The sequence below is a fragment of the Ailuropoda melanoleuca genome, chromosome 8, assembly GCF_002007445.2.
Source record: "Ailuropoda melanoleuca isolate Jingjing chromosome 8, ASM200744v2, whole genome shotgun sequence".
NCBI lineage: Eukaryota > Metazoa > Chordata > Mammalia > Carnivora > Ursidae > Ailuropoda > Ailuropoda melanoleuca.
In genome coordinates this window covers 62406516-62431686 of record NC_048225.1, presented here as the reverse complement: position 1 = coordinate 62431686, position 25171 = coordinate 62406516, and the positions used below count along the sequence as shown (strand labels likewise).

Sequence of the window (25171 nt, the reverse complement as noted above, 5' to 3'; positions counted from 1 at the left end):
AGAGTGGACAATGGCAGGAAAGAGGGTTCACCAGAGGCAAGGCAGGCCTTGGGTGTACAGGGGGATCCACAGGGTGGACACTGGGGAGCTTAGAGGAGCCAGGAACTAGTCTTCAGTCCTTGGCAGGGAGGAGCCCCATGTCCAGCAGACTTCAGCAGAGGCATTTCTACTCTCTCCCATGCTCTTAGGGCTTGCTGCTGGAATAATCATTTTCTCGAGAGTCCCCAGAGTCCTTTTATCCTATCAAAAGAGCACCACTTCTCTCTGTGGCCAGGGCCTGTCTCTACAGAGGCAGTCCCTGTTTGTCCTCCAGGCTATGAGAGAGGAACCTGGGGATACAGCCACCACAAGGCCCAACCTCTACCACCACCCTCACCATCATCATCGTCACTATTATTGCTTTATCTTGTCTAATCCTTAAACAAACCTTGCAAATGGGGATTATTAGCTCCACATAATGTTTAAGAATAGGAAACTCAGAAAAGTAAAGTGCCTAAGGTTATCCAGGTGGGATTCTGGCTAGGGTTCCCCAACTTCATTACCCCGCACTATCTTCTAGTAGGGTCCTTCTCTCCCAGGCTATCTGCCAGGTCCCAAGTGCAGGAGCTAAACTTCCCAGTCCCGCCAGGGCTGGGGCTTGGGGCTGTTGCTTAGAGCTTCGTCGTCTGGGCCTAGTCATGTGACGTTGGGGAAAGGAAGATAATATTCCCGTCTATGACACTGGCCTATATTTATCCCTGCACCCAGGCAGTTAGGAAACTATTGTGCATTCCTGGGAATTTATGAGTGAAATAAACATTTAAATGTTTCTATAAGGTTTATTTAAGGAGAACAAAATGTGACCTGATGGCTTATTATAGGGTGAGCTTGTGGGGAGATGGCCCAGCCCCCAGGGCTTGGCTGACTCCAGGGAAGGGAAATGGACTCCTGGGAGGGCCCATGGGAAGGTAAGGGGATGTCCCTGCTGTCTCTTTTCCAGCTGTGTGTTCAAACTTGCACTGGCTGGAGGGCTTCCCAGAGGAAGGGGTTTGTGAGGGAGGGGGCAGCTTGGAAGAATAACAGAGGAGTGTCAGAATGTCCGGTACATACCAGGAACCAGGGGAGGTGAGACCAAAGGTCAGGGGAAACAACTGTAAGAGTAGCATGGTGGAGTGGGAAGGCCAACAGGCCTGGTGTGGAGCCCTTCCTCCCCACTATTTACTAGCTGTACAGCCTTGGACAATCCACTTTTTCATTGGTAAAGTGGGGATTGAAGGGGGGAAAAGGGGGAGAGAAAAGAAATATATCCATCGCCTATTCTATTCTCAGGGCCTTCACTTTCCTCTTCATGATTCAATGACATCAAGAGGCATTATCATACCCAATTTGTGGATATTCTGAGGTTCATTTGCAGAACTGCTGGAGAGGATGAAGTGAGGAAACACACCAGAAGTGCCCGGGACAGGGCCCCACACATAGTAGGTCTAAGAGAGTGTCACTGCCCTCTCTCCACATTTGTTCCTTTGCTTCTTGTGTCTGTAACCCACAAAGGGCAGCTCTACTTGATCTGAGGGGCAGATGGTAAGAGAGGAAGTGAAGCCAGGTGAAGGTGGCCTTGGAGGCGGGCTTCTCTGAGAGTCACTGATTACAAGACTGCTAGAGCTTGTGGGGTCAGATGCCCAGGGGAGATGCTGTGTGGCTTCATGACCAGAAGGGCAAGTCCTCCTAATTTAACTCCAAATGGTTGATCAGACTCAAAACTAAGAAAACAATCTCTTCAAAACCGAACTCCAAAGTAATTAATTCAGCCCCAAAGGTAACAGGAACAGAATGTAACGTCTGACACTAATGGGCATTTACTAAGTCCCAGTTGCTCTTCTATGAGCTTTTCATCTGGAGCTGTAGATTTAGCAAATGAAAATACAGTTACGTCCATGCAATATTTGGGACACACACACTAAAAAATTATTTGTTGTTAATTTGAAGTCCAAATATAACTAGACATCCTATGTTTTAACTAACAATCTTATTTCTCTATCAACCCATTTAATTATTGTAACTCCCCTGAGATAGCTTTTTTACAGATGAGGTAACCAAGGCACAGAGAGGTGAGGTAACTTGCCCAAGGTCACACAGCTAGTAAGTGAGCAGCTGTGTCATGCATGAATTACTGTGGTTCCCAAGCCCAAGGCCCTTGAAGTCTTGAAGCCAGTGACATCACTGGCAGACTCTGTGTTTGAACACGCCGCACCGCAAGCTTGCTTGAGGCCCTGTCTTCTGTTTGGCAGCTCAGGGTGGGAGCAGGGAGTATTTACACTCATCACACACACTAAAATCTGGCAGAATTCACTTCAGAGGGCCCCTGGAATCTCCCACACTCTCCTGGATCCCTGTCTCCCTAGTGCCTGCTGAACTGAAACAGCCCACAGAAGACTGAATGTTCCCCACAAAGACAGTTTTGCCCCAAGCTTGTTCAACCATTCTGTGTACTGGTTAAGGAAAGAACACTTTGATTTTATTACTGTATATTTTGCACACATTGGAAGAAGAGAGTAAGGAGCATTCCAGGACATTCCATCAGGGGATTGGAGGATGTCTCCCTGATTGCTTTATGACTCCTAGTTTTTAAGCAGCTTTGAATTGTGTGTGTTTGTGGTTACACGCTTGGCACCTGCCACCGTGGCTTGTCTCTGCCTTTCTGTGTGAGCACCTCTGCCCTTCTCTGAGTGAAGGTGCCTACAGCCCCATACATGACAGTCACCTCAGGAGAGCTTGGCTGAAAGTGGCCTTTAGCCAGGAGGCAGAGAAAACTCCCACCAGAAAGCAGTTCCTCCAGTGTGTTGCAGACCATTTCCGTCACAGTCAACACTAAGGGCACCAGGCCCCGGGAGCTACCTGGGGTGGGTGTCGGGGTTACTTTCTTCACTCCCCATCCCACTGTGCTAACTGGGAAGCATTTCAGAGGCCTGGCTTGTTCACTTTTCTCTTCCCAGGCCCTAGCATAGACCACAGCACATAATAAGCATTCGGTAAGTTTGCTGGATGAATGGAGAGAACAAAATAATAATGTGTGAATGTGTACACAATGACCTCTCTTAGACTCTAAGACTTTTGAAAACTGAATCAATCATAAAAAGAAAGGTTAGACAATCTGTACAATAAGTAGATGGATGGAGCTGCAAGAGTAAGTTGAGGAGGGAGGGAGAGGAAGAAGGGCTTCAGGTAGGGAGGGTAAGCAAGTGAAAAGTCGAAGGGCAGAGGTAAGGGAGGATGGAAGCTAAGCATTCCATGTCCTTTGAGAGGTGAGAGTGAAGAATGGAGTTCTTCTTGTATTACTTTTTTTGTCTGCTGAATAATTCTTTAAAGAAATCTTTCTCAGACCCTAGACCACATGCATCACAGATGCATTAGGTTTCAGGTCAAACAGTTTAACTTCAGAGTCAAACCGCGGATGGTTAGGAGAAGCATGCACTTCTCTTTAGCTCCTAGGGGTGTTTATATTTATCAAATTATCCCCCCATTTTTATAGCCTCCTGTTTTTATATCTTAGATGTTATTGCTGGTTACTTCAAATTGCTTTGGGAAACAGGTAGCATGTCAAGAAAATTAAATAATTAAATAAATGAATTGTATTCTACTTACTTAGCAGCCTGAATATATGAAACTCTTGGAGGAATATGTTATAATCCCATCAGCACTCCCACAGATTTTCTTTCAGAATGCAACAAGAAGAAAGTGATGTTTGGTTCCCCTGCCCCTTTTATGTAGACCTACCCCATCTGCATTAATGCCTGCTGGGATTCATAAAAGCCCACCCCAAGGGATGGCAGAAACCATATGATATAATGCGCATGAAAATGATATGCTAGCCAAAGCGTATTTCTTCCTGTTCACTCAAGGATTTATACAAGATAAAAATTCTCTAAATATGAAAAACATGAATAAGATAATTTCTAGAGCTCAAACTATCATGGTCAAAATAAACTCCACCCAGGGAAGGAATTTCAAATGTACTGTAAGCACAGTCAGTGTTCCAAATGGAATTCCCATGGCAGCAGTCTCCCATGAGCCTGTATGGAAAGAAACCTCATCAAGATGATGTGGGAGTTATGCAAGATGAATAAGTCCTAGAGATCTGTTGTACAGCTTAGTGCCTAGAGATAACAATACTGTACTGTATCTAACAGTTTCCTAAGGGGGCCGATCTTATAAGTGTTCTTACCATGACAACAGCAACAATAATAATAGTAGTAAATAAATAAGAAGGCAGGAAGAAACTTTGGGAAGTGATGGATAGGTTTATGGCATAAATTATGATGAAGGTTTCACAAGTGGATACTTAGCTCTAAACTCATCAAGTTGAATACATGAAATATGTATAGCTTTTCATATGTCAATCATACCTTAATAAAGTGGTTTTAAAAAAGGTGTCATGAGTAGGGGAGGCTTTAAGCATAAACCTCCTGTGCTCCAGAAAACCAAGACAGGTTAAGAATCGTGCACCACAGGGGCAGTAACTTGGATGCCTTCAGGGCCACGCAGGGAGCACAACTGATTGAAGCAAGCCAGTAGAAGCAGACCAAGGGTTACTCTCAGAAATGTAGACCCAAGATTGCTTGATCTCTTGGTTTTTCAGGAAAAGCAGGAAATCCAGACCTTTATGGGAATTCTTTCAATTATAAAATGTTGGCAACTAATATAAAAACTTATAAATACTCTCACAGGGGATGGCCCTCCAGGTCTCTGATTTGTACCTCAGAGAATTTGTAGCTCAGAGAATAGGCTAATTCCCTAATTGAGATCCAAGAAACCACATCAATAAGAAGCCCTTATAGTGACATGAAGAGAAGCCTCTGGAAAAACTTCAGCCCTTTTCCTGCTCACTAAAGAATCCACACAGTAGAAAACTTCCCCATTCCTCCCTCTTTACCAGTTTTTCCCAGTAAAGAGGCACCTGCCCCTGGCCCTGCCTGCCCCAGCTCCAGCCCATGACCTGCCATTTTGACATTCTGATTCCCCTTTTTGACCTCAGCAGCTCTTCTGGATACTGTTCCACTGTGTGTCATCAAGACCCACATCATGACCCAAGATCCTCCTGCTTCCCTCCTGGCCCCTTGGAAGGCCCCAGCCTCTCTGCTGCTTGTTGGCTTCCTACCAGGGGACAAGAGGTGGGGAGAACTGAGGAGAGCATTGTTAATTTTAATGATAATTATGATTAATGGGTATTTGTAGATCTTATGAGACTTATCAAAGTGCATACACGCTCATCATTTCATTTTATTCACACAAACTTCTTCTGAGACAGAGCAGGACTTTGACCATTTTTTTTTTTAAAGATTTTATTTATTTATTCGACAGAGATAGAGACAGCCAGTGAGAGAGGGAACACAAGCAGGGGGAGTGGGAGAGGAAGAAGCAGGCTCATAGCAGAGGAGCCTGATGTGGGGCTCGATCCCATAACGCTGGGATCACGCCCTGAGCCGAAGGCAGACGCTTAACCACTGTGCCACCCAGGCGCCCCAGGCCTTTGACCATTTTATAGTTATGGGGACTAAGAGACAGGGTAACAAAAGGACAAAGCAAGTGACCATCAAGAGTGACCATCACTAGCCCAACAAGTTTATACTATCAATCAAAGGAGCTGTTGCTTTTTTGGGAAATTCTTGAGCATCTCTTACAAGAGGAGTCCTTGACAGAAGGATTGCTATCTACATTCTTGGAAGGACTGGAGCTCTGGAGTTATGAAGATAGATTGGCTGGTTCTTTTTCCAGCCATAAGCATCATGCTGACTACCTTGGCCAACTGTGGGTGTCCAAATGGAGAGTAACATAGCTCCAATTGATTGGAAGCCTCTCAAAATTCCTAGGAGGATGATGGATGCTGTAATAACGAGACATTTTCCATCATCTCAACCAATGTGCACCATAATGATCTATGAATGGATCTCCTGTCAATATTTCTATGTTCTCTCTTTGGGTGGTCAAAGTATTCCCAAACCTGACCTTCAGTGTTCCCCATCTCTAAAACCACAAAGATTAAACTCACTGGAGTAACACCCAATGTCCATCAGAAGCTGGCTCAACCTTTTATTCTACTTCCATTATTTGCCTCTAAGTTAGCTTCCTGAAACCAAGTCCAACATGTGTGTGTTTGTATGTGTTGTAGGCTTCCCCCTACCAAAAGAAATTATTTGACACCAGCAGGGTGTCCAAGAACTCAACTCAATTCTGACACTATCTACCTGGAGATAGAATCAAATCCACAGGTGAAGGGTTCTGTCCTACTGCCCCCACTTCAGACACCAATCTCAAGTCCAGGTTGTCACCTGTGCTTCTGATGGACTGGCTAGAAATTAGAGGTTCCCATGATCTCCTCCTCAGGTGTAATAATTTGCTAAAGTGACTCAAAGAACTCAGGAAAACCCATTTATTCACTAGATTAATGTTTTATTACAAAGGATATCAAAGGGTATGAATCAACAGTCAGATGAAGAGATACATAAGGTGAGGTCTTGAATAAAGGAGCTTAGCCCTGTGGAGCTTGGGATGCAGCACAGGGGCATGTGGAAGTGCGTTGGTTCCCCAAAGTGGAAGCTCTCTGAACCCCCTCCTTTTGGGTTTTTATAGAGGCTTCATTATGTAGGTATGATTAATTAATTAATTGGCCACTGGTGATTGATTCAACCTCTAGTTCCTCTCCCCTCCTGGGAAATGGGGGCGGGGGACTGAAAGTTCCAACACTCTATTCATGGCTGTTTCCCATGGCAACCAGCTTCCATACTTAGGTGCTTTGCAAAAGTCACCTTCATTAGCATAAGCTCAGTTGTGATGGAAAGGTTTGTTATAGATAACGAGCAACCCATTTCACCTTTATGGCTCTGAAGGGAGTTTAGGAACTAAGAACAAGAACCAAGTATTATAACAAAAGATTTTCCCATTGCTCTTATCGCTCAGGAAGTTCCAAGGGTCTTGGGAGCTGTGAGCTAGGAACTGTGGATGAAGACCAAATGTCTATGAAAAATATATATATTTGGTCATCTGAATGACCAAATATATATATTTTCTTATAAACCACAATACTGCAGCCCCCATCCCTGAACTTTCCTATCTTACATACCCCAGAGTCCATGCTCCAATTACACTGATAAATCTCTAATGCCCAGTTATGCCTTTTACTAATGCTGTTCCCTTTGCCCAAAACCTCTCCTCTAATATCCTTTTCTTTCAAGTTCCCATTAATCCCTCAAGACCCAGCTGAAATGTCTTCTCTGGAGAGTCTTCTCCAACTCCGCTGAGGAGGTTTTTTTCCTTTCCTTTGAGCTTTCACAGAATGTGGTCCATTTCTTATCAGCTTAAATTTATTATAAGTATTCATTACTTCTCTATATCCCTTGCTTGACTGTGAGGTCTTGAGGGTCTTTGTTTTTCAAGCTGCTCCTGACACAAGATGGATGGATAACTAAAGTGTCTTTGTTGAACGAGAGAGAAAAGTAATCTGACAGTAACTATTTATTGAAAACACCAGTCATGTGCTGGTGCTTTCCCGATATTATTAATTCTCACATCAACCTTGTGAGTTGAATTTTATGATCATGGGCCAGAGAGGTTAAATAACTTGTTCAAGGACACACAGCTAGTGGGTGATGAGCAGAAATCTGAGCACAGGTCTGTATAATTCTTACAAGAGGCAATGCTGCTTCCTACTGCTTCCTATCCAGCCGAAGTCCCTGTCCCAACTTCCTTTCCATGTGTCCAGGGATGCTGAGTGCTTCCTCCTCCTCCAATCCCTGTACCTCCCTCCAGCTGAAGAGGTCCTGGAACACAGGGATCTGGCATTCCCTGGTGGGACTCAGAGACACTTCGCCAGCTTACCTGGCTTATGTTTGAGGCCAAGTGAGGGAGGAGATACAAATGAAAACAGGAAGAGCTGGTTTCAATTAAAATTGTGGGATTTAAGAAGCGCAGAGAGCATTGTATGGAACCCACTTAACAAGTAATAATGTGAAAAGGAGAGAGGGCCCCTCCCCACCTTGCATGGAGTCAACACCTACACGCGAAGTTGCTCAAGAACACAGCTCAGCCCTGGATCTGTGAGGAGCCCCCAGGCAACGGCTTCATCAGGGCCAGTAGAAGTGAGAACACTTATTGCCCAGAGGCTCCAGAAAGACACAGCCCCCAGAGAAAGTGGCACTGGGGACCCACTACTCTGAAGCTCCAGGACGCCACTCCAACAGTGGGAGCTGGTGTGACATGCCTGAGAGTGCTGGGAGACAGGCCTGGCAGGGATGGTAGGGTGTTCACAGAGAGCCCTGACAACACACACCAGTAAGGAGGGGCAGGGAAGAAGAGAAGGAAAATGATAAGGCGACATATGAGAGAACCCCTAGAGAGACTCCCAGACATACCTGGGAACAATTCTTAGATGGACATACTATAATAGTAGGCGGCAAAAGAACTGGAAAGACTATGTATTACTGTTACCTAGTCCTATTTTTTAAATTAAAAAAAAAAGATTTTATTTATTTATTTGACAGAGGGAATGAGAGAGAGCACAAGTAGAGGGAGCAGCAGACGGAGGGAAAGGGAGAAGCAGACTCCTTGCTGAGCAGGGAATCTGATGCGGGGCTCCATTCCAGGACCCTGGAATCATGGCCTGAGCCAAAGGCAGACCTTACCCGACTGAGCCACTCGGGCACCCCTCCTACTCCTATTTTTATCCCCAGTACACTGAGTTGTGGGGAAATGCAGGCTGATATGCATCTTTATGGACCTTATTGTATATCCTATATTGCTTTCATTTTATTCTTTCACTTACTCGTTCAATCAATATTTATTACAGTCCAGATATGGATTTACCATTCACATGGCCATCGCAGTATAATAGTACACTGATTTCACTACAACCTCATTAACCTAGAATGGAATGACTCTTTCATGTTTGCTGTTATTAGTTTTGTTTTGTTTAGTGGTTTGGAAATACCTCAAAAATCTAAGGACTGGCTAATAACTTTTGTTCTAATTTCAGAAATGTGTATTTATTCAGGTAAACATTTTTCAAGGTTACACAACTAAACTACATATTCTGTGACCCATTGAACACATCACCTTTATCAAAATGCCATGATTACCCAAATGTGGGATCTCACTGTGTACCTACCCAATGTGTGGGTGCCACCACCCGTTCTCCTGGTCTTCCTCCTTCCCCAACCTGGCTGGCTGTGCCTGAGGCCTCTGCACCATTCTATTTCTAGATTGCTAGTGAGACTAACCAGGGATGGCTTAGAGGTTCCTGAATGTTAATTCATGAAAAGTAGACCATGTTAAGCTCCGTGAATGTCTGCTGAGGAATGAAAGAGAAACTGCCTTATTTCTTTTTCTTTCTTTCTTTCTTTTTCTTTCTTTCTTTCTTTCTTTCTTTCTTTCTTTCTTTCTTTCTTTCTTTCTTTCTTCTTTCCTTTCTTTCTTTCTTTTCTTTTCTTTCTTTTTTCTTTTTCTTTCTTTCTTTTTTTCTTTCTTTCTTTCTTTCTTTCTTTCTTTCTTTCTTTCTTTCTTTCTTTCTTTCTTTCTTTCTTTCTTTCTTTCTTTCTTCTTTCCTTTTTTCCCCCTGAATAATCCAAATAAACTGTATTCAACCCTTATCAAGATGGTTCTGAGTGTCATATTACTAGAGTAAATGCTCCAGCTCTAGTTCTCGGAAACTTCCACCATCCGAAGCCTAACTCTATCTGTGTTTTGTCCTGAACCACCAGGGCCCTCACACTGCAGGAATATCCTGCAGTCCACCTACCATCATCTTGACTGGGGATGCCAGTTCACCGGAAGGAGAAACTGACAAAAACTTGGTCAACAGGTACATGTCATGTGCCTAATCTTTGTGCTATCAAGAACAATATTTCCTAGCATGTGAGGATTAGATAGCTATATATACTTTTTATAAATCTTCTTTCTTGATAATTTTATTGATGAAATAGAATCAAGCAGTTTTTCCAAATGAGAGCAAGAGTTTGTCCATTATCTTTCCCCTCAAAATTATTTTTCTTTTCCCGGATTTGGTTCTTTGTACTTTGCTAGCCTTTAAGCACAAATTATAGCAGGGTAGTTTCCCATAATAACTGCCCAGATATTTGCAAACAGAGATAAGAGCCTTTGACTGGAGAATCCTGCCCCTGGTCAAAGTGGGTTCTGTAGGGAAGAGGACCGCTTAGGAAGGACACTGGCTCACGTACACAGGGATGTCACTGCCTCAGTTTGACACAGCACTAGCATATGCATTGGTCTAGTTGGAGTAAGACTAAGTATAATTTTCAAAAATGTGCAAAGATCATTCTCATACAAAAATATAGTGAGCATGTGTCAAAGATTTATTTAACTCATTGACGAGGAAACCATCAGGATGACAAAGGCAGTTCAAAACAGAATACAAAAAATGGAAATACATATATAACCAGTGGGGAGGAAAAGAATGCTAGAATAAGATTCCTAAGTCTAACATAACATAGGTTGATGTTCCACAAGACAATGAAACCTTGTTTTTATCTTTCTTCCCCAACAGAAATCATCTCCATCTCCACCATACAATTTTTCACATTTTATGAGTTTTCTACGGTTAGATGTTCACTCAGAGTCTGAGCCCTAATGAAAAGTAAATAGCCAAAGGTACATTTCCTTAGGGCAGGTTTTTGAAAACTTTAGCATCAGAATTACCTGGGGGGACATGTTCAATCACAGATGGCTGGGCCCTACCTCCCAGAGTTTCTGATCCATTTGGTCTGGGTGGAACCTGAGAATTTACATTTCTAACAAGTTTTCAAGCTTAGACAAGCTTGTAAGACGATGTTCTAGGATGACTTTGAAAGAGTATACAGGTATCTGTTTGCCTATTTACAAGCTGTGGACGAATTTTCTTAACAAGATGATTCTGTTCTGTCTTTCAGAGCTCACAGTCCCCACAGGAGGCTTTCCCACCGACACTTGAAGGTTTCTACTGCTTCACTGACTTCTGTGGGTAAGGGGCTAGTCCAATTATCTTATTTCTGCAACCAGAGATAGAGGTCCAGCTGAAGGTATATTTGAGCAGGAAGACTGAGATCTGGCAGCTCAGCCCCTTCCCCTCTCCTAATTCTCAGGCAGGTCTATACCTATGAGCGTAAGAAGGCAAAGTCAGTCTGCCCCTCTGTGTTTGAGCCCAGAAGAAGTATGATATCTAATTTTAATTTATTTTGGTAAAAAGACAAGGCCAGGGGGTGAAGAGAAAGATGAGGAAGTTAAAGAGATAGAACAGCAGGGCAAGGCTCAATTCTGGGGCACAGGGGGCAGAGCCCTCTATCTCCTGCAAGAAAGGTCCACATACAGGTAGGTATGCGTTTGAATCCAAGCATCGCTGCCCCAGTCACCAGCTCATCCTCCATATGGTTTCTCAGGGTCTGTTCTGGACCACTGGAACACAAATATGATATAGACTTGGTCTCTGCCTTCGTGTTGCTCATAGTCTATGAAGAGACTGAAAAGTGAACAGATATAATCAGGACACTGTATGATAAGGCCCTTTAAAGAAGTGTTAGGGAAACTGAGGCAAGAAGGGGACCAATTCTGTCTGGGGAGAGGGAAGGCTGGATAGGTATTCCAGAAGAGAGAGTATTTGAGTTGTGCCTTAGGGAATTCAACAGATAGACAAAAGGAAGAAAAAGCGTTCTGGGTGGAAGAAACAACACAGTGAGGGAGCAGGAACCATAACAGAGCAACTGAATGCTCTGCTGTCTCTGCTGTGTGTAAATAGTCAGGACTCTTTCAAATGACAGAAACCTAACTCAAACTATTTTATGCTAAAAATACATACATACATACATACATACATACATACATACATACATACATACATAAAAATAAATAAAAGCCAGAGCATGTCGTTTCAAGGAGTGCTGGATCCAGGGGCTCAAGTTGGGTCATTAGCAATTGGCTCATCCCATCTCTCAAATTTCCTTTCATGTGTTAGCTTTCTTTTTGGCAAATGGCTACCAGGAACTCCCAGCTTATGTCCCATCAGTCGAAAGAGAGTGCTTCTTCCTGTGTACTCAAACACAGTTCCCAAACTTGCCTCTCCTTGGCCTCCCATGGCGATCCCTGAATCAATCACTGGGGCCAGGGGATTGAACTCTGACTGGCCATGGCTCGGGTGAGGTGAGGGGATAGGGTTTAGCTCCTTCCTAACTAACGTAATTGAGACTCAGAGGGGTTTTACCCAATGCAAACTGGGGAGCTACAACCAGAAGAAGGGGGAAGGGGGGCTAAAGAGGCACAATGAGAGTTGTTCACCACCAAGCGGGAGGGGAAGGGCCTTAGGAGAAGTACATGGGATGAACAAAGGTTCTGGACCCAGTTTGGCATTTGCACATGACTAGGGACCATAAGGAATCCTGATGATGTGAGGCAGGAGAAGTGCAATGTCAGATATGGCTCCTAGGAAGGTCACTCTGATAGGCAGTGGAAGATGTTAGGAAGGGGATAGCGTGAAGGTAGAGGACCTCTGAAGCAGCTGTTGTAAATGTGCAGGTAAGATCTAAGGAACAAGAATGAAGAGTAGGCACAAGTTCCAGAGATATTTCTGAGGTCAATGATGATCAGGATTTGATGACCAGTTGGTGGGATGTGAAGAGACTGAGGAAAGAGCGTGGAGTGACTCCCATGTTTCTGAGCAGCTAGGGAAAGTGGTGTCATTCACCCAGAGAAGCGCTGCTGGAGAAGAGGCGGTTTTGGAGAAGGGTGGGGGTAGGTAGTGTGAGTAAAGGAAAGAAGGGAGGAAAGGTGGCCATGATCTTTGGAGTGTTCTTTATCCACACATCTTAAGCTCACTAGCTTATTGAACACATAGAGACCTGAAAGAAGAACACACTAGGGAAAGATAGCATGGAGGTAGTGTTCCTGATGGCCTTCCCTAATGGCAGAGCTTAGGACAGTACTGGGAAACTAGGTGGCCTTGTGACCATTTGTTACAGAGAACCTGCCACAGCTATAGGCTACAAACCTGCTGAGGCAGCCCTATCTGTCTCCCTGGCCTGGCATTGGGCTGAAGTTTGGCTGGCTGAGTCCACTCTGGACAGCTTCCCTGGACTAAGGTGTGGGGGGTCAAGGATTCTGTGGTTTTCGCCCAGAGTTCACCCTCCCACTGCAGATCCTGCAGGGCACGTTATTGACCTGGTCAATGACCAGCTGCCAGACATCAGCATCTCAGAAGAGGACAAGAAGAAAAACCTGGCGCTGCTTGAAGAAGCCAAGTCGGTGAGTGAACGATTCCTGACCCGCCGTGGGAGGAAGTCCAGGAACGGCCCCGGAGACTCCCCGTCAGGTAGGATGTACAGGTGGCTGCCCTGAGCCCCTCCGAGGTGGGGTAGGGGATGGGGGGGCCAGGACCCAGTTGTAATGGGAGCTCTGCTTCTAAGGGATGGCCTTTGACTTGCCTGCCCCCAGGCCTCTAGGCGCCAGGTTGGACTGATTCTTGTGGAGAGGATCTTGTGAAGAGAGGGCATCTTACCCTATTTCAGAAGCTCTAAACTACAGATCCAACTCTAGCCCAGACAACTTTGCTTTTCATTTTTTGGGCCTATTGTGTCTTTTTGTTTCACCAAGAAATGTCAGCCCTTATGATACCCATGAATTTAACATGGGTTCCCCCTCCCTAAATCCTACACAGAGAGAAATCCCTGTGTGATGCCCATGTGCACAGGTTCCTAGACCACCCTGCATGGGTGGAGTCCTCCTGTGGTAGGAGCCTTATATGGCAGGCCAGGATCAGCTCCTGACCTGACGAAGCAGTCCCAGTTCCCATGGGTTAGAAATACCTGAAAGGATATCTTTGTTAGGCTGAAGTCATAAACCTTCATGAATGCTGGTCAGTTTGTGTCTGTCTCCACAGCTGTTTCCCCGAACCTCAGCCCCGGAGCTTCTCCGACATCCTCTCAAAGCAACTCACTTACTGTCTCCACGCCACCTGGTGAGGTCTAGTACCCCCGGCATTTCCTGTCCTGGCTTCTCCCTTTGGGTGGCAACTGAGTCCGGTCCCTGGCCTGAGCAGGATGCATCCCATCTTGCAGGCTTTCTAGTCAGGCCCCCTGTTTGGCCTCCTCTCCAGAGGACTCCCAGCTAGGCCTGATGGGGCTGCCTCTGCGGAGGGTGGATGTACTTTCTGTTGGGGTTTTGGGCTAGTGTGGGGAGACAGGCCTAGCCCAGGATGAGTCTAGGCAGGTGAGGACAGAGGCAAGGTTGTGGGAAGGGGCTACAACGAGTGCTTTCTCCGCTAAGAGAGGACTCACGGAGAGGCCACCCCAGAGCTTATTTAGAAAGGCCTCTATTTGAGATACTCTTTTCTTTTTGGTTTCTTCCTTTCATTAGACTGTGTACAGGGCCACACCTTCAAACCAGCTCGGAAAGAGGCATGGTGCCAGGGAGAACAGCCTGCCCTCGTCAGAGCTGTGGGGCAAGCTCAGGCTCTGACCGGGAGCCTGGGTTCAATTCTCAGTGCTGATACTTCTTGGATGTGTGACCTTGATTTCCCTCTGCCTTGGTTTCCTCATGTGGTTTCTGTGCTGATTAACTGTGGGCTTACCATAGAACCTGACATGTGGAAGGTACTCCACAAGTCAGGTATTACTGGCAACCAGACCTAGGGGAAACAAGGAAGGGCATTCTGGGGAGGTAGATGTGTTTTTGCTAAAGGGACAGCTGATGGTCTGGGATGCTGGACATCACCCACCAGTGTCTGGACCATTCCAGGTTTGGATGCATGCAGTGGCCCACAGTCCCCTTTGCCTGGAGCACCACCGCAGGTAACAAGGGTCCTGACTGGGGTTTCTATGCCAACTGGTCTCTCTTCTTACCCCTTAACCCCTGAGAGGCCCTCCATGATCCATTGAGATGATGGTGCTGGGGTGGGGGGAGCATCTATACCACTTTGAGGGTATTTCAAGAGAAGATATGGTCTCTTCACATTGCTGTCTGACTTGTGTTCACTTTCTCCAGCAGAAGGGGGATGAGGCCGAACTCTCTTCACCTCATCTTGGCGAGCCTGTGAGTGTGAGCTCTGCCCATTTGGATGATTTGGGTGTGGGAGACACATTCCAAAAGTCTAGGCTAGCCCTGGGCAGCCTTCAAGTGGGTGTACGTGAGTAGAGGGTCAAGGCTGGGGAAGCTAAAAGTTCCTCTGTTCTATCACGACTGGAAGTCTAAAGTGGAGGGGGTAAGGAGGCAGGATTCAGTGGGGATCACCTTCACTATAACCCTATAACCCTGTACTCTCACTCAGGCCATTGGCCATAGACCAGGGGGACTGCTGGAGCCAGCGACAGTCAGGCAAGACTGCTGCTTTTGTCATTCTAGTAAAAATTACAGTAAAGTTCCAGGTCCTGATTGGGATTCTTCTTGGGGGTAGCCTGGAAAATCTCATCTTTGCTGATGAGCACTAGAAGGGCCCCACCCTGCTCAGAGCAAAGTGTTCAAGCTGATGTCCAGGGCAGCATGAAATACAATCTCATCTAGAACAGGGGCCAAGGTAGAGTCCTTTGGGAGAATTCCACCACTCACACAAGATAGCTATACAAATGCTCCTCACAAAGCAGGTTTCCCTTGGGAAATGAAATAAGATAGCTATACAAATGCTCCTCACAAAGCAGGTTCCCCTTGGGAAATGAAATAAGATAGCTATACAAATGCTCCTCACAAAGCAGGTTCCCCTTGGGAAATGAAATAAGATAGTTATACAAATGCTCCTCACAAAGCAGGTTTCCCTTGGGAAATGAAATAAGAGTGCAGGATCTTAGAACTTTTGAGTAGTAAGATACCACCTTTGCAAGAGCCACCTGATCCAAAGATCCTTAACCTCTTTTGGATCATGTAATTCTTGAGAAATTGTTGAAAGCTATGAATTCTCTTCCCAGAAAAATACATACAACATGCACACATAAACACACATTTACATTTGTAATAATTTCGGAGGATTCATAAATCTGATGAGAAATTTGAGTCCCTAAGAGTTAAGTGCCTTGCCAGGAAGAGTCAAGACTAGAAACTGGGGCAACTGAGTCAAGGGGAAAATTTGTGACTGCCCCCAAGCTGTCCTCTATTCCACTGTCCTCCACAGCTCCTAGCCCTTGGGAAGTTCTTAGAGGACTGTGAATGACAGGTCCCCTTGTCCTGTCTGTTTTATAGACCTCAGACTTGTCTGTGGATCCCCTTTACTGGTTCAGACTTGACTGAGAAGCCCTCCTCTTCCACTCAGTGCACACACATATACACAGGCACCTTAGCAGGGTCTGTGGGGACAGAGGCCCACGGTGGAAGTGGCCCTACCTCTTTCCTCTCCAACCTGCCTCCAGAGTCCCAGCTCTACCTTGTCTCTTTCAGAATGTCTCCAAAGGGCTAGCTGACCGGAAGCAGAATGACCAGAGGAAAGTGTCTCAGGGCAGGCTGACTCCTCGTTCTCCCACAACTGAGAAGTCCAAAGAGACTGCAATTGAACAAAAGGAAAACTGCGCTCCCCTCCAGTGCCCTGAGGCCACACCCAAAGGCCCAGCTTCTGGCGTAGGCAGTGGTGGGAAAATGGCCCTGAATAGCCCTCAGCCTGGCCCTGCTGAAAATGAGCTGGGAAAGGCACTTCTGAAGACAGCTAGGGAAGGCAACCCTCTGCCCAGAGGTCCAGCCCAGGGCTCTGGAGGGGTGGCTCCCCTGGGCCCTCAGGGAAAAGGTACAGCTGGAGAGCCAACAGGGTCAAAATTTGGCTCCAAAGCTGAGCTGCGGCCCCCTGCTTCCCGGCCGCCCCTACAGCGGGGAGTCTCCTGGGACAGTGGTCCTGAAGAACCCGGCCCCCGGTTGCAGAAAGTGCTTGCCAAGCTGCCTCTGGCAGAGGAAGAGAAACGTTTTTCGGGCAAAGCTGGCAGCAAGTTGGCCAAGGCACCCGGACTCAAAGACTTTCAGATACAAGTGCAGCCAGTACGGATGCAAAAACTGTCTAAGCTCCGTGAGGTAGGTTCCTGGGGGCCAGCTGGGTAGGGTGTGCACTCCAGGTCCCCGCTGGGCTGAAAACCTCTGGGCTGAGCTGCTAGGAAGGGCAGCTGTGGCCTGGACTTGGGTCTTGTGGGTCCCTAAACTTCCCCACCCTGATAAATCAGGCCCACTGTGCAGCATCTTCTTCATAAATATGTTTCAGGTGCTTTTACCTCACTTACTAGGGTGAAGTCAGTGTGGGATATAGTTGCCACACAAAGCCATACTTTAAAGGTAAGGCATGTGTATGGAGGGGCACGTGGGCCCTCAGTACTGGGCTGTGTTTTCTCCTCCAGCCAGAGCTGGCAGTTCATAAACAGGAAGCCCTTGATAGAGTGCTTTGTCATGCCAAGGATGGAATAGCTTTTCCCTTTGTCAGGCTCCCAAACTTTCCTTCCTGATGCCTGTTAACAAAGGGCCTCAAATCCATCCTCAAGTATAATGATGGCCATGAGGGGCTGCTCCCCCTGTGGTGAATTTCTTCCAGTGTCCGTGATGTTCCCAACTTTCATTGGCCATCAAACCAGGCACAGTAGTCTCTCGTGGGGCTGCCACCCTATGCAGGGGGTGATTGGGAGTATGCAGTGATGTAGGGGACAGAGATAGTGTGTGAGGGTAAGAGGAGATTAACAGGACAAGGAATCGTTATCCAGTCCCATTTCCCCAGAGGGCCAACCCAGGCCAGGGGCCAAGGCAACCAGGACTCTGCGGGGTGGGAGCTGGCACCCTCATGGCTAAAACTGGACAAGGCTCCCCTGGCTCCCCTACCGAATGTGGAAAAGAGGTACCTGATAGCAGTCAAGCACAAGTGAGGAGGTTTCTGTGCTAGCAGGGACACATTGCAATGTGTCCTATTCAGAAACCTTCATTCCTATTCAGAAATTTTCCTCAATGCTCTGAATTGGAGGCTCCGGGGAGCTGCTAAGGAAACAGGTAAAAGGCCCTGGCCAGTTACTTCCTTTTGGGCCATGAGCACCCTCTGCTGGCCCCTTCCTTTCCTTCTTTACCCGGGGGCAAACCACTGAAGTGGCCCCTGCTACACGGGAGACTGAAAATCCCCTAATAAGCACAAGTCACAAGGGGCAAGGAGATCTGTCAGACGTTGGAAGTGCTGGTCTGGTGCTGATTGACTTGTGGTCAGCATCCCCATCTCTCCTGGGCTCGGACTGCTAAGGCCCCAGGCAGTATAGTGGGGCAGCAATTCTCAGGCTTCATTTGTCTGGACAGTTTTACAACTCAAGGGGTGCCATAACCAGCCACTGAGGAACTGGGGGTAGGAGAGGTCACAACTCCTGGAAGTGGATACTCACTGCCCTAGCCAGTTATGCGCTAGCCAGCATAAAGCGAAGTCATGAGCTCAACAAAATCATTTCCAGCAGAAGCTCCATACACATCCAGGTGACCATCCTATCTCCGGAGCCCTGGGCTCTGCTTCTGTTTGTTGTGTAGCTCTCAGCCACAGTGTGGCTGGAGCTCATTTGCCCTGAGGCTCACAGGCTTATTTAAAAGGTAGACCATGCCAGTGACAATTCTTAACCCAAGAAATATGGTGCTAATGGTGGGGTTTCAGGCACTTTTATGGGCTGGGAGAGGAGCAATCTTCCAGGTGCCCTTCATATGTCACCATGTCATGACTGTCCACCCCCCTTTGAGGCTGCCCCTAATACCTCCCACATAAGGCTGAGTGGTCACAGAGCCATAAACAGAACCAAGAGAAAAGTTCCTCCTGATGTTATCATCTGAAATGTTGTTTTCTTCTTTTCCTAAAAAGGAGCACATCCTGATAAGAAATCAGAACTTAGTGGGGCTCAAGCTTCCAGAACTTAGTGAAGCGGCTGAGCAGGAAAAAGGTAGGTGGCATCAGGGCAGATGTTTTCCTCAGGCCAGTGCTGCATTCATTTTTACCAGATAAAAGAAGGTGAACGTGTAAACACTAGACTTCTGTCAGGGCCTTTGTCCCAGTGGTGAGTGTGGGCCAAACACAGAGGAGGCCCTCAGTAAATATTTGCAGATAAATGAATGAATCAGATTATGTTTCCTGCCCACTCAGAGAACCTCTAAACTTGTCTCTTTCCAACCAGCCCCCTTCTGGACCCTGCCAGCCCTCCCTGAGCCTTGTTAGGACCTAGGAAGCCTGGAAGGGTGACCCAGGCCTCAACTTTTAACACTTCCTTTTCCTCTCACACCCAGGAAGTCACTCAAATAGAACAGTTCCTCTTTTCAAGACATCAGAGTCATCTCTTGCTTTCTAATCTGCTGTCACCACAAAGTCCAGACCCCAGCCCTTTCCTCCCTGGCCCTGCAACTCCCCCCCCCCCCCACCCCGCCCAACCCCCCTTNTCCCCATCTCCTGGCTCACCTCTTCTACGGGTCATGCTACCTGTGGTCAGTCAGCACCGAAGCCTTCTGCTTAAAGGTTGTTTTATGGGCATGCCCAGGGTGCACCAACTATGTTGGAAGCCCTGATCTGAAATATAGTTAACTAACACCTACCTAGTCAACATTAACAAGATTCCCAGAAATAAAATTTCCAACAACTTGTAAATTAACCATCTTTGGAGGAAATCTTTGGGAAAAAATATGATATACTTTTCTACTTTTAATTTTTAATGTGCTTATTAAAGCAGCTTCAAAACACCAGGAAAAGATTTATCTTAAAATTTGTCCCACAACCCATAAATTCTGAAAAAAAGCAACTTTTATTCTTTCCAGTATTTACCTGCATTTATAATTTTTTCACAATTGATTTGTGTAGCTATAACTTCTTGTTTCTACTTTTTAAGCTTATTTCATAACTGATTCCATGTGTTTTGACGTGTCCTTTTATTTATCATTTAATGGGTGTAACTTTGCCTTGACGCATGGATTGTTGGGTACTTCAGATGTTTACAGTTCTTTTTGCTACGATTAACCACCCCGCTCTAAACAACTCAGCACTCAGTTTTTTTCTTTCTTCCTTCAGGTTATTCCCTTGAACAAATTCTCAGGCTTGAGATTCACTGGGTCAAAGTGTAGAAATATTTGCATTTACCAAATTGCCTCCAGTGTAGACTGCTACCCACAAAGACGGAGGGGTCTTCCTCCTAAGAACTACCAGCACTGGACTTTGCTTTGCTTTCACTCCTTATGGGCCAGAATATAGTAAGAATCAGATAAACAATAAATGCCACTTTGTTATTACTTCAACTAATTTGCTAGCAAGCAAGTTCAAATTTAAACATTTTAAATATTTATTTACTCTGTTTTTTCTTAGTGGGTAGATTTGCTTTTCATCTCTTTACCTAGGTGTCCATATGAGCCTTAGGTTTTTTGTTGGTTTATTTTTTTGTTGGTAATATATGTAAACTCTACAGATATTAACATTTTACTATATTTTTTCTCTTGGAATTGATTTCCAGTTTCATACAATTATGCTTAGAAAAATGCTTGATGGGGGCGCCTGGGTGGCACAGCGGTTAAGCATCTGCCTTCGGCTCAGGGCGTGATCCCGGCGTTGTGGGATCGAGCGCCACATCAGGCTCCTCTGCTATGAGCCTGCTTCTTCCTCTCCCACTCCCCCTGCTTGTGTTCCCACTCCCCCTGCTTGTGTTCCCTCTCTCTCTGGCTGTCTCTATCTCTGTCAAATAAATAAATAAAATCTTTAAAAAAAAAGAAAAAAGAAAAATGCTTGATGTAATTTCAGTCTTCTTAAATTTATTGAGACCTGTTTTGTTCCTAACATATGATCTATCATAGAGAAAGTTCCATGTGCACTTGAGAAGAATATGTATTCTATTGCTTTTGGGTAGCATGTTCTGTATATGTCCATTAGGTCTGATGTGTCTGATGTGTCATGTAAGGCCAATTTTCTCCATAAGTATTTCTTTTAAAGTATTCTGCAACTTTCCTGCATTAATTAAGATAAAATCTAAGTTGCTACGACATAGATGCCCCGAAGTATGATAACCTATAGGGTAGAGAAGAATGTCTCAGCCTTGAGTAATGATTCTAAGGCAAGCTGTCAGGTTAGCAGATAGCTCTGCTCCACATAATTCTTCGGGGACCTTAGTTTCTTCTCTGTATTTCTATACATTTTCCTAGATGCATCTTTATATAAATACATAAGTTTTGCCATGGGATAATATCTTAGAAGTGGAACTGCTTGATCAAAAGGCATTTATATTTAAATACATATACATACTGCTAAATTAACATAAAAATTATACCAATTTAGATATCCACTATGTGCCCTCCCTCCCATTTTTTTCTCTCATTTCTAGGATTTGGGTGCTTAATAGCTCAAGCTTCAACACTTATTAGCCTCATAGCCTTAGGCAAATTTCTTGGTCTCTAGATGGCTCAATTTGCTCTTCTATATAATGGGTATAATAATAGGACTATAGTACCTACTTCATTGTGCTGATACGTTTTTATGTGATACTGGTCTTTATTCCAGCAGAAACCTGGCATACATTTTAATTCCTATAATCAAGGTTGTGGAACTCTATCACATGTGGGATGTTGTCCTGTGTGCTCCACAGTTTATGTAGAATGGTGTTGGAGCTGTGGTGAGCAGCCTCATGTGTTTGCTTGATATCTGCAGAGTTGGGACTTCCTTTTCCTACATTCTGAACATTCTGAATCAAAGAGCCTCATCTCCTCTCATATCCAGGATGAGAGACTTTGGGAGCGCTCCCTGAAAGCTAGAGAAGCTAGCTTTTTTTTGTTTGTTTATTTTTTATTTTAGTATTTTTATTTTTTTTATGTTGTTAGTCACCATATAGCACTTCATTAGTTTTTGATGTAGTGTTCCATGATTCATTATTTGCATATAACACCCAGTGCTCATTGCAATACGTGCCCTCCTTAATACCCATCAAGCCCTAAATACAACAGTGTATATGAGCTCATAGGGAAAACTTGAGTCTCTTATGATGATTGTTGGCTGTTCCTTTGGGAGATGGGGAAGATCCTTATCAGAACATTCTGGAATCTTAAGAACTTTGGCTCTCCTTCAGTTTCTAAGGATTGGGAGGCTCTTTCCTGCTGCATCTGGTCTTTCCAACAATCCAACAAGTTCTCTTCATGGATCATTTGTAGGATGTTTGGGTCCTAATCATTTGCAGGTCATTTCAAGCCAAAGATGTGAGGCTGACTGTGGGCTAGTTCCCAGGCTGCATGCTGGGAATGCAGAGGTGAAAAAGACTCAGGCTCTGCCATTAAGAAGAGGGTTTTGTCTTGGCTGTCATTACTGGTCCCTTCAGCTACCTCAACAACCTCTATCCCATCTCTCAGCACTCCTGACCTCCTTACCCAGCTCAATCCACAGTCCATTCTCAGCCAGAGGAATCTCTGAAATGCAATTCTGGTTTAGCATCTTCAGAGGCCTTCATTCTGCTCTTAAGATGAGCACTAGAATCCTTGGTAGGATGTACAAGGCCCTGTGTAATTAACCCCGCTCCCCTTTCCCACATCTTTGAAGGCCGCTCTCTTCACTCTCAATATTTTGGCCTTTCAACAACTCATTCCTCCTTCTTCTTGGCTTGGCATAGGCACAGAACCAGGAATGTTCTCCTCTCATTCTCTTTGCCTAATGAACTCTCATTCAGTCATTAGATTTCTGCTCAAATGTCACTTTTCTAGGGAACACTTTTCCAGTACCTCCAGATCCTTCTGTCTTATAAAATCTACCACAGTATGAAATGTAACGTTTGTTTCTCTAATTAATCTCTGTCCCATGAGGTAACCAGCTCCCAGAGGAAAGTGACCTGTTTAACTCAGCATTATATCCCTAGCTCCAAGCCCATTGCCTGAATCATAGTAAGCACTCAGTAAATACTGAATAAATGAATGAGCTCACCTTCACCTTCTCGGAAAGGAAACACAAGGATACACAAATCACTATAACACATTGTGTTAAGACTTTACAACCCAAAATACCTAGCACAACAGAGGAAGAAGGAGCCAGCTCAGTAGGGGTGAGTGAGTCAGGGCAGGATTCCAGAAGGAGCAGCTTTGAGCGATGGAAAAGAAGTATCGTAGGCAGAGGGAACAGCAGGAGCAAAGGCACACAGGCATCTTCTAGTTCTCGGCGTGTTCGAGGAACAGAAGGAATCCCATGTGAACCAAGTATGGGTCATATGTTCTAGAGAGATGGGCAGTAAGGGGGGAGTATAAGTGGGGAGCGGGGAGAGTGAAAGCTTTGAGGGAGAATTAATGAGTTTGAACTTCATTCAGGACCCCTTGGAAAGCCAGAGAAGCCTGTAGATAGGGAAGCATCAGGATCAAAGCTAAGTTTGAGAATAATTCTTTTTGACAGATTATGAAAGCTGGCCTGAAATGGGAGAAGCTGGAGGCAGGGAGACCAGTAAAAGGGTATGGAAACAGCATGGTGACAGGTGTTAAAGCTGTAGATTGAGAGGGACAGGAAGGGACATGGAGGGACAGGTTTGAGAGCTATTTGGAGGTCAGCTTGGCAGGACTTGGTGAGGAGATGGGGTAGAGGGGAAGACCAGAAAGACCACCAGGTGTGTGTCCACATGGCCAAGGTGGGTGATGGTGTCATTAATGAGGATGTGGAGAACAGGAGGAAGAGCTCACCTGAGGAGGAAGACAGCAAGTTCGGATTTGGATGTGTTGAATGCCCGTGGAGAGCAGCTTGGATGCCACAGTCTGACAGACCTAGTTTTTATCCCGGTTCTACCACTAATTAGCTGGGACACTGGGAAGTCTATTTAATTTAGCTGAGCCTAAATTTCCTAGTTTGCAGAAAATTAGCTTAGCAATATTTATCTTGCAAGGCTGTTGTAAGGAATGAATGGAAAACTACATCTAATGCAAGTTGATGTTTGATAATGGTGGCTGTTGAAATTGTTTACATCATCTTGATCCAAGTGACAACGTCTAGAAAGTTGTTGGATATATGGACATGGAGGTTGAGAGAGGTGTGGGCAGTCCCTCTAGACACTCCCAGTCTGAGCTCAGAGCCCTCAGATCTCAGACAGGGAAAAGGCTTCCTCGAGAAGATCAATCTGAGGAAAGTTTATCCCCATCCAATAGCTTTGGCATTTTGGGGGGTCATCTGAGTCTCAGAGCATCTTTAATCAGAAGCCCCAGAAGCTATTTTTCTAAGTCCTGGAGATTGCCAGAAACAAATGCTTTCATTGGAACGAGCTAATACAGGCAGATATGTTTAAAATAATTCTACTGTTAAAATACCTCCTGCACATTATCAAAATGTTCAACTAATAGTGAAAAATACAAAGAAAGTAAATATAGCTTCTAACAAATGCCCTCTTCCCCCACGAAAACAGAAGGAGGAAGGGAGGAAGGAAGAAGGTTTTTATGCTAGGTTGCTAGATGTACTTATTTTAGATAAAAAGTATGAAAATTTAATTAAACTTCAATTAAAGCAGAATGAAGCTGTAGGAATTGCTAAATTTTGGCAATTTCTTCCTCCAGAAAACAGATTAGATTCTAGAAGTTTAAAATATACATTATGAAATGCACTAAGAGTTTGGAGCCATTGAGGTACTTTTTTTTAGATTACATGTTTCAAATTTGGATTACTGACTTCCTATGGGAAAAAATGAAAATGACAGCATTTCTTCCCACCTTCATATTTCTTCCATTCTTCCATCTCTACATATACAAATGATAAATTATTCTTGTTATACTGTCAAGGCTGTAACATTTACATTTCATTCTGTAACTGTAAGTTCCATAGCTGGTTAGCCCTAAACTTATATGTAAAGGGTTTAATGCTCAGCATCAGTCCCTTTACAATGGCTCACCATTCCCAAGTTTATGATTTTGATTTATGTCTTGTTTAGCTAGTTTTTATTATCCAATAGTTTTCCTAGAAGGGCTCAGAGGTGCTGTTTCCTGAATTCTAGTATGTTTAAAAATGTTACCTTTATTCTTGAAGGACAGCTTGGATAGTTTTAAATTCTGGGTCATTCTTTCTCTCAGAACTTTGTAGATACTACACTGTATTTAATGTTGTAGAGAAGTCTGAGACCAGCTGATTTCCAGCGCCCCTCAACCTCCACGTCTCCCTGTAGATGGCTTACTCTTTCCATGAGGGCAGCTGGAGAAACACTTCTTTATACATATATGTATACATGGATATGGATACATATATATGTCTATGGATATACACACGTATGTGTGTGTAGATAGA

General features: G+C 44.9%; 1 protein-coding gene and 1 long non-coding RNA gene across 9 annotated transcripts in view; one reads left to right on the top strand and one right to left on the bottom strand.

Moving 5' to 3' along the window:
• The window catches only part of LOC105236217, a 161925-nt gene that overhangs the window by 26810 nt on the left and 109944 nt on the right, over positions 1-25171 (bottom strand). The window lies entirely within an intron of this gene.
• IRAG1 (inositol 1,4,5-triphosphate receptor associated 1) overlaps positions 1-25171 on the top strand; it is a 143550-nt gene that overhangs the window by 56805 nt on the left and 61574 nt on the right. For 4 of the 8 annotated variants that reach the window (XM_034666562.1, XM_034666564.1, XM_034666565.1 and 1 more), the window contains 8 exons: positions 9729-9829; positions 10914-10984; positions 13148-13321; positions 13889-13966; positions 14746-14798; positions 14992-15039; positions 16372-16989; positions 18782-18860. In XM_034666562.1, the coding sequence (XP_034522453.1) occupies positions 9729-9829; positions 10914-10984; positions 13148-13321; positions 13889-13966; positions 14746-14798; positions 14992-15039; positions 16372-16989; positions 18782-18860 (1222 nt within the window). Of the gene's footprint in view, positions 1-4832; positions 5148-9728; positions 9830-10913; positions 10985-13147; positions 13322-13888; positions 13967-14745; positions 14799-14991; positions 15040-16371; positions 16990-18781; positions 18861-25171 lie in introns of those variants that run through there. The other 4 variants (XM_034666563.1, XM_034666561.1, XM_034666559.1 and 1 more) reach the window with 4 other exon arrangements.